This window comes from Lissotriton helveticus (assembly GCF_964261635.1).
Source record: "Lissotriton helveticus chromosome 1_1 unlocalized genomic scaffold, aLisHel1.1 SUPER_1_unloc_5, whole genome shotgun sequence".
Taxonomy (NCBI): Eukaryota; Metazoa; Chordata; class Amphibia; order Caudata; family Salamandridae; genus Lissotriton; species Lissotriton helveticus.
Genome location: NW_027611692.1, coordinates 3023572 through 3040819, shown reverse-complemented (window position 1 = coordinate 3040819; position 17248 = coordinate 3023572). Strand labels below are relative to the sequence as shown.

The 17248-nt window shown below is 50.8% G+C and overlaps 2 protein-coding genes and 1 long non-coding RNA gene across 3 annotated transcripts in view; 1 reads left to right on the top strand and 2 right to left on the bottom strand.

Annotated features, from left to right (window-relative positions):
- Window positions 1-17248, bottom strand: part of LOC144806148 (uncharacterized) — a 1180470-nt gene that overhangs the window by 568513 nt on the left and 594709 nt on the right. The window lies entirely within an intron of this gene.
- The window catches only part of LOC144806145 (uncharacterized), a 196750-nt gene that overhangs the window by 106105 nt on the left and 73397 nt on the right, over window positions 1-17248 (top strand). The window lies entirely within an intron of this gene.
- Window positions 277-15312, bottom strand: LOC144806143 (uncharacterized). Its single transcript, XM_078672576.1, has 4 exons — window positions 15207-15312; window positions 5389-5460; window positions 4706-4759; window positions 277-4175 (listed from the first exon to the last, which is right to left on the bottom strand). Exon 4 carries the CDS (start codon window positions 3133-3135, stop codon window positions 1663-1665), a length of 1473 nt encoding a protein of 490 aa, XP_078528702.1. The 5' UTR covers window positions 3136-4175; window positions 4706-4759; window positions 5389-5460; window positions 15207-15312; the 3' UTR covers window positions 277-1662.

The following is a 17248-nucleotide window of genomic DNA, read 5'->3' as shown; positions in this document are numbered from 1 at the left end:
GATTTTTGCATCTACAGTTGGTGCACATGCCACCTAAGAGAGTATTCTTTCCAGCTAGGTAGTGTGCTTTCTGGAGTCAGCCTGCTTTGCTTTTCCCACACTTTGGTCAGCAAATGTAAATGTGTCTTCTACTCAAGTGTTCTTAGCTCGCTTTTGGTAACGTGGCTTGAGCAGTATGGCCTAAGGGGCGCTCGAAGGTAAAGCAAAACAGTGGAAGTCACACATTTCAATACAGTTTATTAAAAATAGACAAGGAACTTAAAGATTCAAACCTAGTTTAGATCAAAAAGAATATTTAATAATTATTCAGAAGCAAAATCTAAAGGTGGGCTGTGATTTAAGCATTATTAATTAGCAAAAACAACTGTCAAAACCAAACAAAAAGGTAAATGAATAAAAAACAAGCAGTTCCACTGAATCAATCAGGAAGTCACCTACAAAATTGTAGCTGACTTTGGTAGCTATGCTCGAGAGGACAAAGATAAGTTTAGTCTCTGGTGATGATTAACACTGGAATTTGATGCAAGGTTTTTGGCTGAACCAGTCTCAGAAGGTGACGAGCTGCACAAAAGTGGCTTGAAGTGCAAAATTCCCACAGAGTAGAGTTGGGTCATCAAGTTGAACCTGAATCCACGGTCATCAAAATGTGGGAAACTTCAAGCAGTTACAACAGCTGCAAAGTCTTCGGAGCTTACAAGTTATGGAGATGGTTCAAGGTTGATGATAAGAGCCAAAGCATGGAACGTGGCAGGCCTGAGGCATGGTTAAGGGGATAGCAGGATCCATTTGAAACAAAAAGAAGATGGAAAGAGGCCACTTGTGTGGATCTTTGTAATACGAGGCCATGTCCCATTGGAACAGAAGTCATTAGGAGTATTTAGGGTGGAGCCAAGAAGGGTTTGCATATGGCTGACCTTGTTTGTAGTTACACAAAGACTAGAGAATGATGTGGCGGGATGTTGCAGAGATTAAATACCAGTCCATCCATCACCTTTAGTTTTTCTCAATAATAATCCCTATATGGTACAGACATGAACAGATGTTGGTCCCATAGAGACCTACGACAAAGGGACTCCTGCTGCAGCCCCCTGGTGAGGCTCATTAAGGCTGGAAACAGTTTGAGGTTACATGCATTCCAGACCCTTGGGGGCGTGGCCTCAAAGTTGAGGATCCAATGGACTTTGTGGGTCAGTCATTGCTTATAAACACGCAGTGAACAACACACTCTGAATGGAATGAGGCCACAAATAGTTACAATAGAATGAGGTTAATTCAAGCATTTCCATCCCACACTGTGTACTTTTCTCAGTAGACGGTTTGTTGGACAATCAATGGATTGATGTCTTTGTGGCTGCTTCATGTAAATGTTTTGCGATGCTGAAAGCTCCTCCTCAGGGTTGACAGTGAGCACCTTTTATTCTCCCACATTGTCTCTCCTATGTGGAAAGGTTACATTTACAACTGAAGTTTTTGTCACATTGAGAGCACGGGTCATTTTCTTTCACGTTGTGGGTTCTCTATTGTTGAATCAACCTGAATCTCCAGCAGACGCTTCCCAGGAATTTAGAACAATGACGAGGTTTTTTCCAGGTAAGTTCTCGCAGGTTGAGTGAGACCAGATTTCCGGCTGAAACGTTTCCAGCATTCAGAGAACTAAGATGGTTATTCCCCAGTGTGAGTTCTCTCATGTGTAGTGAGAGTTGCTTTATGACTGAAGCTTTTCTGGCATTCAGAGCACTGATACGGTTTATGCCCAGTGTGGGTTATTTCATGTACAGTAAGGCTGGATTTCCGACTGAAGCTTTTCGAGCATTCAGAGCACTGATAAGGTTTTTGTCCAGTGTGAGTTCTTTCATGCACAGTAAGGTTGGATTTGCAACTGAATCCTTTCCAGCATTCAGAGCACCGATACGGTTTTTGTCCAGTGTGGGTTCTCTCATGTCTAGTGAGACTTTCTTTCAATCTGAAGCTTTTTTGGCATTCAGAGCACTGATACGGTTTGAGCCCCGTGTGGGTTCCTTCATGCACAGTAAGGTTGGATTTCCAACTGAATCCTTTCCGGCATTCAGAGCACCGATATAGTTTTTGTCCAGTGTGGGTTTTCTCATGTCTAGTGAGACATTCTTTCAATCTGAAGCTTTTTTGGCATTCGGAGCACTGATACAGTTTGAGCCCAGTGTGGGTTCTTTCATGCTTAGTAAGGTTGGATTTCTGACTGAATCCTTTCCGGCATTGAGAGCACTGATAAGGTTTTTGCCAAGTATGAGTTCTTTCATGGTGAGTGAGAATTATTTTATGACTGAAGCTTTTCTGACATTCAGAACCCTGATACGGTTTGAGCCCAGTATGGATTCTCTGATGTACAGTTAAACCCGATTTCTGATAGAAACGTTTTTGGCATTCAGAGCACTGATACGGTTTGAGCCCAGTATGGATTCTCTGATGTTGAGTTAAACCGAATTTGGAATAGAAACCTTTTTGGCATTCAGAACACTGATACGGTTTATGCCCAGTGTGGGTCCTTTCATGTTTAGTAAGGTGACCTTTCTGATTGAAGCTTTTACAGCATTCAGAGCACTGATACGGTTTATGCCCAGTGTGGGTTCTTTCATGTACAGTAAGGCTGCTTTTCTGACTGAAGCTTTTACAGCATTCAGAGCACTGATACGGTTTATGCCCAGTGTGGGTTCTTTCATGTACAGTTAGAATGGATTTGCTACTGAAGCTTTTACAGCATTCAGAGCACTGATAAGGTTTTTGTCCAGTGTGGGTTCTTTCATGTAAAGTGAGATTGTGTTTGCTACTGAATCTTTTACAGCATTCAGAGCACTGATAAGGTTTTTGTCCGGTGTGAGTTCTCTGATGTTTAATCAGACTACCACTAAAACTGAAGCTTTTTTGGCACGTGGAGCACTGATATGGTTTTTGTCCTGTGTGGGTTCTTGCGTGTATAGCGACACTAGATTTGTGGCTGAAGCTTTTCTGGCATTCTGGACACTGATAGGATTTTCGTCCAGAGCTAGTTTTCTCCTGTTTAGTGAGGTGGGATTGATGACTAAAGCTGTTCTCACAGTCATTGCTCTTATTCGAGTTGTTTGTTTCTCCAAGTTGGGTTTGTTCCTGGATACATGCCATCTTAAGACTGAATATGATTTTGGATTGTGTACTTGTTTATGTTACAACTCAGCATTAACTTCCTACCTTTAAAGGCACCGATCTAACTTGTCTTATTAACTTTCACTGAGGAGCCCCTTGTATTGATTAAGAGGTCTCACATGGATTCATTTTCTCCAAGTTATGCCCGGGTAAATTTTCTCTTGTTTAATTAGTCTCATTTAGTGATTCTAGTTTATCACATTTGATTTAGGAGTTTTAATAGCACTGATAAGGTCTTTGGGCTTTAGTGTTTGCCTGGTATGTATGTTTGTTCATACAAGTAATGACAGATGATTAGGGCATGCCAGGGTGGTTTATGAATTATCAATAGTGTAACACTGGCCCCTTTTATACTCTCTGTGCCAGTATATGCTTTTTTGCTCAGTGGCTAAGACAGGTACATGATCCACTTTGAAGGTACAAGACACTTTGAAACCACTCGGATCAACCCAAGAGACAGAGTTGGTGGGGGAAAATCTTCCTATATTGGAAATGATAATCCAGCCTCTTTGCTGTAACGACATCTGAGAAAGAGTATTTACAATGACTTTTTTTAAAATAATCTTTTCTCTCCTCTCATCTCCAGGAGACAGAGACAAATGCTTGCACTTGTAAACTAAGGATATTAGTATTTTTGACAGTTCATCACATCACAACACGTCTACGGATGCTGATCTGTTGGGGAGGGTTTGGGTCTCCAAAGTATTTCTCATAAACCATCAAACAGAATTTGCAACACTGAGTTTTCTCAAGTGCACTGTGTGGGGATCAATTGTGGCCAATGTTCTCCTCAATCTCAGTTACTGGGACCTGGTAAACATTTATGGTCCTTTTACTTTAGGGATTTGACAACTTTCACATTCACCAGGTTCTTCCACTCCAACATCCTCACCATTCCTGGTACATAGAATGTGTTTCTTCTCAAGAGCTCGAGAATGTTATAACATTCCTTGAAATAATCCTTTTAGTTGTGTTTCACAAAATGTAAACCTTCTTTTTTCTGTTCATGCTTCAGTCACCTGTAGAAATGGAGTCATATATTGTAAATGAACAAAAAGAAAAAATATTTATGACCTTATACTTTGCACAAATAAAGTATTGACAAAAACAAGCTAGGAAATCAGTTGAGTAGCATTTCTGATAGTGGTTTAACAGCTCTGGGACACTGTGTAGATCGGGAGCTTCAGATCACTGGAACTCATGGATGTGAGAGCAAACATAAATAATATTTAAGAAAGAAACACATATATTGTGACACAGATTCTCAGAAGCAGCCAACACTATCAATTTACAATTTCTGTGTCAAAGGCTGGCATCATAATGTGATATTTGCAATACTTTTAATGAATACTCAGCTGTTATTTACTCCCCTGCCCACCTAGACTGTTCATCTATTCCTTTTTCCAGTGATCTAGGAAGGGACATTTTATTGAAGGAAGGAATTGGCCTTGTTGCACTCAGTGCTTTAAATGCTACTGTAGACTGAGACTGTGTCCAGTTAGCTCAGTGGAATTCTCTATTTCAAATTGTGCGGATGATAAGGACTTACTTTGTGGCCCAGAACTCATTACGCTCCTTTGACAGAACCCGGGCACAGCAACACCTGAAAAAGACAAAAAACAGCACAACAGTAAAGGAAACCAAAAAGGGTCAAGAAAAGAAAAACACAAAACAGAGGAAAGAGAAAAAAGGCTATCTTCCACTTCCACTACAGGAGTCCATCACAGGAAACTCTGCAGCAGATGCTTGTGAACCCATAAGTTACTTCTAAACAAAGTGCCCCCAAGGTCAGCAACACCGGCTGACCACCCTAAAGCAAGCCTTGTGTGCATGTGTGTCCACACATATGTACTGTGTCTTTTGCTTATAGTAGACAAGACAGAAAAGGGCAGGATGGGAGGACGTAAAGAGATGGAAGTCAGATCCAGAGAGAAAAGATGCCGGACAGAGGGAGGATAGTATAACGTGGTGTAGAGGAGGAGACAAATGTGACAATTGTTAAGGAACTGCTGGGCAAAACTGACCTAAAAAGGAACTGGACCTGCACTACACCCAAGCATGTTCCAGGAGGAATGTGGATCCATCAGGTGATTATCAGAAGTTTATTAACAACAAGAATAGTGCACAGAGGGAGTCAAATGTTGAAGTTGAAGAGAAACAACAGATCAAGAAAGGGAATAGAGAAAGAAGAAACAGGGGAAAAGGAAACTTAAGAGTAATAGGAATCCTTACCTGACAGTTATACTTTATTTTGTTCTTCCGAGGGTGGCAGCCACGCTGCACTGCCTGGTCATCCCAGAATACCTTGAAAGGAAGTAAAGAAATGGTTTTGCGTCAGACGACAATCACACTTCATCACATTTACAAATAACCGTCCTGAACTTCCAAAACAAAGAATGTCTTGTTCTCTGGAGGCCATTGTGAAGCAACTATGGTTAATGAATAAATACGTTTTGGGTTCAAGAGCCATGATCCTTTGCTGGAAAATGTCTCTGTGAATATAGAGTGCACCCACAGTCTCAGAGAACAAACCCTAACAACCCGGTCCACGTCTTCATAACCCCCATCTTTCCATTTACAGCCAGTGAAACTTGCAAATCAAAACAATCTGGTTTGCAAAGGTATGTTAATGTCCTTGTACATAATTCTGCCCCGTTCATAAATCAGTCAACCAGACTCTTAGATTTATACAAACCATGCTCTCGGAGGAACTGCAATTCATGCTCAAGCTGATGCAGAGTTCGAATGCTGAGCAATGGAAGCAACAAGGCATCAATGTGTTGGCGCTTTGTATTTATAAATTATCTGAAGGGATGATGCGGAGGGTCAGTGTCTAGTGAGCCCCATAAGACGGAATTCGGAATTGAACTTTCAGAAGACAAAGCTTAGAACATTGAAATGTTAAGATCCATTGAAGACAACGGAGCAGCAGCAGCCTATACAACCTGATATAGGCCCACTGCTCTCAACATTACAATGTCCTAATACACAGCCTCTGCCTCTCCAAAATATTTGGATTGGGCAGGAGAAGGCAGAAGATAGAGCCTGCAGCAGGTCACACAGGAGCCTCCCCCTTCCTCCTCCCGTAGCTTGCAGTGTCACTGGCATCTCGGAAGGAGGGGGGTTCTGCTCATCTCCTGCATCTCCCCGGCTCACGTGAATAATGAAAAGCAGTTTAGCCGAGCCCAGGGAGAACCAGGGGCTGACTTCCGCCTCCTTTAACAGCTATTGCTGTGAATGTTCAACAATTAACCACCGTGGTCCCGCATGCGGCTGTTAACCTTTGAACATTTACAGCAACAGCTGTTAAACAAAGGTTTCTGAGTACCTGAGGTGTTTCTACCCCCAAGGTCTTTGGGACTCCTTTGTTTTATTAATTAACACCATCTGCCCTCATAGGGCAAACAGTGTAACGGAATTATAGTCAGCTATAGCAGGCAATACTGCCCATTAAAGGACCGCTCCCTTGGTAAAGGCCCTTGCCTTTGGAGCTACAACAAGCTACAAAGTTATATTAAAGGTTTCAAATAATTACTGAAGGCAAAAGCATGGTTACTCAGTCAGAGAAATAATTATCATAATATTTGCAGGAGGATCACATATTGGTAACCTCTAAAGTATATCAAAAGCCAGAATCAGAAACAACTTTAGCTGTAAAGTCAATAGACAGACCACCACAATAAATGTGTGCTAAGAAATAAGAAAACTTTTTTTATAATATCAAATAGCAAACTGACATAGGACCTGCTTAGTTAGAAATCAAGGAAAAGTTCTTAAGTACAAAATCAGTAAGAGGAATGACATGTAGTCTGCCTTTAGGAAAAGTGTAAAATAAAACAATTCCAGCAAATATCCCAAACAAGTACATTTTATACGTTTTTAGACTCAGAGAACACATTATTGACATGGCTCATGATGAGGTAAAATTGACAGCAATCAATGAATAGTCATGAAAACATGGCACAACAAAATGTAATGTAATAAACCACACCTACAAAATGAATAATTAATTGTGACTCTTCCCCAAAAAGCCACGAGTAATTTTACAAGGTGATTCGCTAACATAATAACTGGATCTTAATCACAGTTTAAGTTTGTGGCCATTCATCATTGACCCAATTTGTAGGGGAACATTTGCTGACAGCTTATTAGTTGTTTAGTAGAAATGCCTACAACTTGGACTCCTTTCCCAAGAGGGGTGGGTTGGGAGCTGCCGTCAGTCTGACTGTGGAATGGGAGGCACATTTATTGAATAAAATTAAAAGAGATGCTGGATTCCCATTTTCTTCTTCTACAAAAGGGTGACCGCTAGGACTGCCCCAAGCATGCAACCCTTCTCCCGTCTCAGGCACTGTCATTGTGTCTGATTCAGTCCAGTAAAAACTCCTAGTGTAGATGCAAAATGTGGAAAATCCTTATTAATCACTAATGGAATTTGTTGAAATTCTGAATTTGTTGAGATTTTGGCGTTCTATTCTGCACTGGGCTGTGGGGCCATCGGGACTGAAGGCATGTTCCAATATATCTGCCTTTGATTCTGCATGCTCGGCACAGAGGCCAGTTGGGCTGGGACCATTGACTGAGACATCCCATTCGGTGCCATCTGATTCATGTTCCAGTTTCCCAGGTTCCTGCAAACATCGTAAGGACCGTGTCTTATTCTGCACACTATTAGTGTTTGAGGTATTTAAATTGCCACTGTTAGTAAAACCTATACCCTAAGCGGGGCCGCACTGGCCGTAACGGGCTTCCGGTGTTTCCCCAGGAGGCTGGAACAGTGGGGACCGATTGTTCAGTGCTGGTCACTGGGGGCTGGTTTTGCTGTGATGCTGCTTTATCACCCCCCCCAGCAACAAAAGAGGCAGGGAGCTGGTCCGTCAAAATTGTCAGGCCTGGTTTGGGTTCCCAGTCCAGCCCTGACCCAGAGGAACAACATTTCCTCCTTGCACATACTGAACATCATTATTCTGCACACCAACGCCGTGCATATCCAAATTCACACCAGCAACAAACCCAGAATCAAAACGAGAATACAATCCGTGAGAACCACTTTCGTCACCCGTTTGGAAACATTTTGTCTGAGCCGTCATTATTTTTATTTTGATCTTGTTCTGCTTAGTAATAAAATTGTAACTAGAGTACTTTGGTTACAACAAAGTCTCATCCAGAATGTTGGTCTGCAGCCCCTCACATTTTGCTGGATATGTGCACTAACCTCTGGATGCAACGCTAAATGATGCGTCCTCTTTCCCCCGGTCTTCGACTTTGCAATATTGTCTGTAAATCAGCAATAATCTCTTGTAATATATAATAAAATATTTTGAGGCGCTTCACTCTGTGGCTTTTCATTTGGCCAGTTTACAAACAACTTACACTCTTCCACAAATCTCTTGGGACAACAATTAATAAACTTAAACTCAGCTCTCGACCACCCCGCCTGGACGAACAGGTCTCATCTCCACTGCATCCCTCCAGGACAGGCCCCACCTTCTATGAACCACCCAAACACAGGACAGGCCTCACCTCATCTGCACCCCTGGACAGGCCTCTCCCCCTCTGCACCCCTGGACACCTCACCTCCTCTGCACCCCTGGACAGGCCTCACCTCCTCTGCACCCCTGGACAGGCCACACCTCCTCAGCACCCCTGGACATGCCTTACCTCATCTGCCCACCTGGACAGGCCTTATCTCTTCTGGACCCATGAACAGTCCTCACCTCCTCTGCACTCCTGGACAGGCATCACCTCATCTGCACCCCTAGACAGGCCTCTCCCCCTCTGCACCCCTGGACACAGGCCTCACCTCCTCTGCACCCCTGGACAGGCCTCACCTGCGCTGACCCCCTGAACAGACCTTTCCCCCCATGAACCCCTGGACAGGCCTCACCTCCTCTATGTCCCCCTGGACAGACCTCTCCTCCCCTGCACCCCTGGACAGGCCTCACCTCATCTTCACCCCTGGACAGACCTCCCTTCCTCTGCACCCCTGGACAGGCCTCACCTCCTCTGCACCCCTGGACAGACCTCTCTTCCTCTGCACCCCTGGACAGGCCTCACCTCCTCTGCACTCTGGACAGGCCTCGCCTCCTCTGCACCCCTGGACAGGCCTCACCTCCCCTGTTTCCCTAACAAGCCTCTCATCCTCTGCACCACCTGGGCAGGCCTCACCTCCTCTGCACTCTGGACAGGCCTTGCCTTCTCTGCACCCCTGGACAGGCCTCACCTCCTCTGTACCCTTGACAGGCCTCACCTCCTCTGTACCCCTGGACAGGCCTCACCTCCTCTGCACCCCTGGACAGGCCTCACCTCCTCTGCACCCCTGGACAGGCCTCACCTACTCTGCCCCCTGGACAGGCCTCTCCTCCTCTGCACCTCTGGACAGGCCTCACCTCCTCCGCTGACCCCCTGAACAGACCTTTACTCCTCTTCACCCCTGGACAGGCCTCACCTCCTCTATGTCCCCTGGACAGGCCTCTCCTCCCCTGCACCCCTGGACAGGCCTCACCTCATCTGCACCCCCGGACAGGCCTCTCTTCCTCTCCACACCTGGACAGGCCTCACCTCCTCTGCACCCCTGGACAGGCCTCTCTTCCTCTGCACCCCTGGACAGGCCTCTCTTCCTCTGCACCACTGGACAGGCCTCACCTCCTCTGCAGCCCTGGACAGGCCTCTCCTCCTCTGTACCCCTGGACAGGCCTCACCTCCTCTGCACCCTGGACAGGCCTCGCCTCCTCTGCACCCCTGGACAGGCCTCACCTCCTCTGACCCCCTGAACAAGCCTCTAGTCCTCTGCACCCCTGGACAGGCCTCACCTCCTCTGCACCCCTGGACAGGTCTCTCCTCCTCTGCACCTCTGGACAGGACTCTCCTCCTCCGCTGACCCCCTGAACAGACCTTTACTCCTCTTCACCCCTGGACAGGCCTCACCTCCTCTATGTCCCCCTGGACAGGCCTCTCCTCCCCTGCACCCCTGGACAGGCCTCCCCTCATCTGCACCCCTGGACAGGCCTCTCTTCCTCTGCACACCTGGACAGGCCTCACCTCCTCTGCAACCCTGGACAGGCCTCTCTTCCTCTGCACCCCTGGGCAGGCCTCTCTTCCTCTGCACCCCTGGACAGGCCTCACCTCCTCTGCACCCCTGGACAGGCCTCTCCTCCTCTGCACCCCTGGACAGGCCTCACCTCCTCTGCACCCTGGACAGGCCTCGCCTCCTCTGCACCCCTGGACAGGCCTCACCTCCTCTGACCCCCTGAACAAGCCTCTAGTCCTCTGCACCCCTGGACAGGCCTCACCTCCTCTGCACTCTGGACAGGCCTCACCTCCTCTGCACCCTGGACAGGCCTCGTCTCCTCTGCACCCCTGGACAGGCCTCACCTCCTCTGACCCCCTGGACAGGCCTCGCCTCCTCTGCACCCCTGGACAGGCCTCACCTCCTCCGCACCTGTGGACAGGCCTCACCTCCTCTACACCCCTGGACAGGCCTCACCTCCTCTGCACTCCCCTGGACAGGCCTCTCCTCCTCTGCACCCCAGGACAGTCCTCACCTCCTCTGCACTCCCCTGGACAGGCCTCACCTCCTCTGCACCCCTGGACAAGCCTCTCCCCCTCTGCACCCCTGGACAGGCCTCACCTGCGCTGACCCCCTGAACAGACATTTCCTTCTCTGAACCCCTGGACAGGCCTCACCTCCTCTCTGTCCCCTGGACAGGCCTCTCCTCCCCTGTACCCCTGGACAGGCCTCACCTCGTCTGCGCCCCTGGACAGGCCTCTCTTCCTCTGCACCCCTGGACAGGCCTCACCTCCTCTGCACCCCTGGACAGGCCTCACCTCCTCTGCACTCTGGACAGGCCTCGCCTCCTCTGGACCCCTGGACAGGCCTCACCTCCCCTGTCCCCCTTACAAGCCTCTCATCCTCTGCACCCCTGGACAGGCCTCACCTCCTCTGCACTCTGGACAGGCCTCGCCTCCTCTACACCCCTGGACAGGCCTCGCCTCCTCTGCACCCCTTGACAGGACTCACCTCCTCTGCACCCCTGGACAGGCCTCACCTCCTCTGCACCCCTGGACTGGTCTCTCCTCCTCTGCACCTCTGGACAGGCCTCTCCTCCTCCGCTGACCCCCTGAACAGACCTTTACTCCTCTTCACCCCTGGACAGGCCTCACCTCCTCTATGTCCCCCTGGACAGGCCTCTCCTCCCCTGCACCCCTGGACAGGCCTCACCTCATCTGCACCCCTGGACAGGCCTCTCTTCCTCTGCACCCCTGGACAGGCCTCACCTCCTCTGCACCCCTGGACTGGCCTCTTTTCCTCTGCACCCCTGGACAGAACTCTCTTCCTCTGCACCCCTGGACAGGCCTCACCTCCTCTGCACCCCTGGACAGGCTTCTCCTCCTCTGCACCCCTGGACAGGCCTCACCTCCTCTGCACCCTGGACAGGCCTCGCCTCCTCTGCACCCCTGGACAGGCCTCAGCTCCTCTGACCCCCTGAACAAGCCTCTAGTCCGCTGCACCCCTGGACAGGCCTCCCCTCCTCTGCACTCTGGACAGGCCTCACCTCCTCTGCACCCTGGAAAGGCCTCGTCTCCTCTGCACCCCTGGACAGGCCTCACCTCCTCTGACCCCCTGGACAGGCCTCGCCTCCTCTGCACCCCTGGACAGGCCTCACCTCCTCTGCACCCGTGGACAGGCCTAACCTCCTCTAAACCCCTGGACAGGCCTCACCTCCTCTGCACTCCCCTGGACAGGCCTCTCCTCCTCTGCACCCCAGGACAGTCCTCTCCTCCTCTGCACCCCTGGACAGGCCTCACCTCCTCTGCACTCCCCTGGACATGCCTCACCTCCTCTGCACTCCCCTGGACAGGCCTCACCTCCTCTGCACCCCTGGACAAGCCTCTCCTCCTCTGCACCCCTGGACAGGCCTCACCTGCGCTGACCCCCTGAACAGAACTTTCCTCCTCTGAACCCCTGGACAGGCCTCACCTCCTCTATGTCCCCTGGACAGGCCTCTCCTCCCCTGCACCCCTGGACAGGCCTCACCTCGTCTGCAACCCTGGACAGGCCTCTCTTCCTCTGCACCCCTGGACAGGCCTCACCTCCTCTGCACCCCTGGACAGGCCTCACCCCCTCTGCACTCTGGACAGGCCTCGCCTCCTCTGGACCCCTGGACAGGCCTCACCTCCCCTGTCCCCCTTACAAGCCTCTCATCCTCTGCACCCCTGGACAGGCCTCACCTCCTCTGCACTCTGGACAGGCCTCGCCTCCTCTACACCCCTGGACAGGCCTCGCCTCCTCTGAACCCCTTGACAGGCCTCACCTCCTCTGCACCCCTGGACAGGCCTCACCTCCTCTGACCCCCTGAACAAGCCTCTAGTCCTCTGCACCCCTGGACAGGCCTCACCTCCTCTGCACCCCTGGACAGGTCTCTCCTCCTCTGCACCTCTGGACAGGCCTCTCCTCCTCTGCTGACCCCCTGAACAGACCTTTACTCCTCTTCACCCCTGGACAGGCCTCACCTCCTCTATGTCCTCCTGGACAGGTCTCTCCTCCCCTGCACCCCTGGACAGGCCTCACCTCATCTGCACCCCTGGACAGGCCTCTCTTCCTCTGCACACCTGGACAGGCCTCACCTCTTCTGCACCCCTGGACAGGCCTCACCTCCTCTGCACCCTGGACAGGCCTCGCCTCCTCTGCACCCCTGGACAGGCCTCAACTCCTCTGACCCCCTGAACAGGCCTCTAGTCCTCTGCACCCCTGGACAGGCCTCACCTCCTCTGCACTCTGGACAGGCCTCACCTCCTCTGCACCCTGGACAGGCCTCGTCTCCTCTGCACCCCTGTACAGGCCTCACCTCCTCTGACCCCCTGGACAGGCCTCGCCTCCTCTGCACCCCTGGACAGGCCTCACCTCCTCTGCACCCGTGGACAGGCCTCTCCTCCTCTGTACCCCTGGACAGGCCTCACCTCCTCTGCACTGCCCTGGACAGGCCTCTCCTCCTCTGCACCCCAGGACAGTCCTTTCCTCCTCTGCACCCCTGGACAGGCCTCACCTCCTCTGCACTCCCCTGGACAGGCCTCACCTCCTCTGCACTCCCCTGGACAGGCCTCACCTCCTCTGCACCCCTGAACAGACCTTTCCTCCTCTGAACCCCTGGACAGGCCTCACCTCCTCTATGTCCCCAGGATAGGCCTCTCCTCCCCTGCACCCCTGGACAGGCCTCACCCCTCATCTGCACCCCTGGACAGGACTCTCTTCCTCTGCACCCCTGGACAGGCCTCACCTCCTCTGCACCCCTGGACAGGCCTCACCTCCTCTGCACCCCTGGACAGGCCTCGCCTCTTCTGCACCCCTTGACAGGCCTCACCTCTTCTGCACCCCTTGAGAGGCCTCACCTCCTCTGTACCCCTGAACAGGCCTCACCTCCTCTGCACCCCTGGACAGGCCTCACATCCTCTGCACCCCTGGACAGGTCTCTCCTCCTCTGCACCCCTGGACAGGCCTCACCTGCTCTGCACCCTGGACAGGCCTCACCTCCTCTGCACCCCTGGACAGGCCTCACCTCCTCTGCACCCCATGGCAGGCCTCGCCTCCTCTGCACTCCCCTGGACAGGCCTCACCTCCTCTGCACCCCTGGACAGGTCTCTCCTCCTCTGCACCTCTGGACAGGCCTCTCCTCCTCCGCTGACCCCCTGAACAGACCTTTACTCCTCTTCACCCCTGGACAGGCCACACCTCCTTTATGTCCCCCTGGACAGGCCTCTCCCCCCTTGCACCCCTGGACAGGCCTCACCTCATCTGCACCCCTGGACAGTCCTGTCTTCCTCTGCACCCCTGGACAGGCCTCACCTCCTCTGCACCCCTGGACAGGCCTCTCTTCCTCTGCATCCCTGGACAGGCCTCACCTCCTCTGCACCCCTGGACAGGCCTCTCCTCCTCTGCACCCCTGAACAGGCCTCACCTCTTCTGCACCCTGGACAGGCCTCACCTCCTCTGACCCCCTGAACAAGCCTCTCGTCCTCTGCACCCCTGGACAGGCCTCACTTCCTCTGCACTCTGGACAGGCCTCACCTCCTCTGCACCCTGGACAGGCCTCTCCTCCTCTGCACCCCTGGACAGGCCTCACCTCCTCTGATCCCTTGGACAGGCCTCGCCTCCTCTGCACCCCTGGACAGGCCTCACCTCCTCTGCACCCGTGGACAGGCCTTACCTCCTCTACACCCCTGGACAGCCTCACCTCCTCTGCACTCCCCTGGACTGGCCTCACCTCCTCTGCCCCCCTGGACAGGCCTCTCCTCCTCTGCACCCCTGGACAGGCCTCTCCTCCTCTGCACCCCAGGACAGGCCTCTTCTCCTCTGCACCCCTGGACAGGCCTCACCTCCTCTTCACTCCCCTGGACAGGCCTCACCTCCTCTGCACCCCTGGACAGGCCTCTCTTCCTCTGCATCCCTGGACAGGCCTCACCTCCTCTGCACCCCTGGACAGGCCTCTCCTCCTCTGCACCCTGAACAAGCCTCTCGTCCTCTGCACCCCTGGACAGGCCTCACCTCCTCTGACCCCCTGAACAAGCCTCTCGTCCTCTGCACCCCTGGACAGGCCTCACCTCCTCTGCACCCGTGGACAGGCCTTACCTCCTCTGTATCCCCCTGGACAGCCTCACCTCCTCTGCACTCCCCTGGACTGGCCTCACCTCCTCTGCCCCCCTGGACAGGCCTCAACTCCTCCGCACCCTTGGACAGGCCCCTCCTCCTCAGCACCCGTGGACAGGCCTTACCTCCTCTGTATCCCCCTGGACAGCCTCACCTCCTCTGCACTCCCCTGGACAGGCATCACCCCCTCTGCACCCCTGGACAGGCCTCCCCTCCTCCGCACCCTTGGACAGGCCCCTCCTCCTCTGCACCCCTGGACAGGCTTCACCTCCTCCTCTCCACCCCTGGACAGGCTTCACCTCCTCCGCTCCCCACTCAGCCTCAGCAGCTCTCCTGAATGCCAGGGGGGGGGGATCTGATCCATGGATTCATAAATTGCAGCCAAGTGAGTTGGCAGCTCTCCTACCTGAGCAGAAACCTGTCCAGGCTCTCTCCTCCTCCTGGGGATGGGGGGGGGCAGCAATCTGGGGTCTGGGGGGGTCTCTGAGGGTCTGAAGATGAAGGTCGCTGCACAGACAGACAGGGCTTCTTCCTCCTCTGCAACAGGCTGGACAGAGAGCACAGGTATGAAGTGATGTCAGCACTTGCTGCTGGTGCTGTCTCTGCCACCGCTGACCCGGAAGAGGAAACCCTTCTCCTTTTCATACGAAGTGCAGCTCATTGGGTTTCATCAGCAGGTGAGGACCGCCCTCTGGTGGCCGCTGACAGAACCACCGCCTCCAGGCTCCAAGAGTGAATACATTTCACACAAACAAGCATTGGTGCCTGTAAAGACCTGGGATTTCAGATGTCACAGACGTGAATGTTTTTAACAGTCAGACAGTTCAAGTACAGGGCCTCACACTTGGCTGCTGCTGTAAAAAAGTATTTATAGCTTCACTTTAGATGAGCATCTTCCAAACACTGATGTAAAGGACTAAAGTGTATTTACAGAAAGGTGACATCTGGAAATGAAAGCCTTTATTTCAATGAATATATCTGTATTTCAATGAATATATCTGAGCATATTGGTCAGTTTTCCAATTAAACTGGGCAGCTTATTTATTCTTTTAAATAATTTATTTGCAGTTTTTCAAATCCATAACGTGCTAGATAGCAAAGTAAACAGAGGTAAATACCATTGAGTTTTATACCCCAGATCAGTGACAATGCGGCATAGGTCATGTGTCAAAGCGACAATTGAAGGAACAGCTTAATTTTAATTTTCCTGTGCCTGTGGCTTATTCCTTATACTTAATAAGGTTGTATATCCTCGAACAAGACTGAATTGTAGGTTCTAATTAGGTTTTGAGATTCTGGTGTAAGAGCACAACTGTCTCCTAAAATATTAAGATATCGGTCTCTTGCAGGCTTTGTTTTTTTGTTTACAGTAACCACCATCCTCTCTCAACAAAGATGCACTGACAAAAATAAAGCAATATATCTATGAAACAATTAATTCCTAAGATAGTACAATGATGGTTGCTGTTACGGTGTGAAAGATTAGATTTCCATGATTAGGTTGCACTAGGATGGGTCGACTAACTGCTTGGAATTGATGCTGAGTCTACGGGGTGGGAGGGGGGTGGGTGTAGAAATTGGTTTAGTTTTTCTTTTTTATTATATAATTGGAAGAAACACTGTCACCAATAACTTTTATCTTGAACAGGTCTATAACATTAAAACGTCAATTAAGCTGGGATCATACCAAACAGCGCTTGAAGAGTAGTGTGCAGATGTGGTACCTCCATTTGTTATACATCACCTGCTGTACAGTTGTAAACTCGGGCTACTACTTTGCGATACGCTTCCACTACTGTTTCTTCTGAGACTCTTCATGCTGCCATATGGCTGTACTGACTAATGTCTTCTGAATTATTGTTTTATATATATATTCAATTAAAATAAGTTGGGAAAAAATGGTGGAGTAGCACAGGATCATAAACGAAGGTACTGTTTGGGAGGATCAAGGCGTAAACGTTTACGATGGACGCAGTAGGTGAAAGTATAGTCCATGTCCTTCAGGTGCGCCAATCCCCATGGATGCATCAAGGCATGATCATCAATAATGTCAGAGAGGATGAACCCGTCTCGGGGCTGCCTGGTCGTATGGTTTCTGGACTTGTCAAGGTGCCATATTCCAGCACCCCCCATCATGAATGCCCCGGCTGTCCCAAAGGAGAGCAGGAGTTTGATCAGCCTCCGGGGCATAGATAGAGCCCACACACAAAGACTCATTGAACAGCTGAACCTTGGCAAAAATATATCTGTCCAGGGTGGTCCCAGCATGTCTGCAGTGTGCAAACCCCCAGGGATTTGTGAAATAAGATGTCCAACCCACTCTCTCTATGTTCCATAGGAGTAGATGGATGTGGAAGGGATCCTGCTGGCATGTAGTACCGTACTCATCCAATTCCTTCTGAGTTCATCATGTTCAATAGGTGACAGGTGTGTTTCCTGGAGCAATGC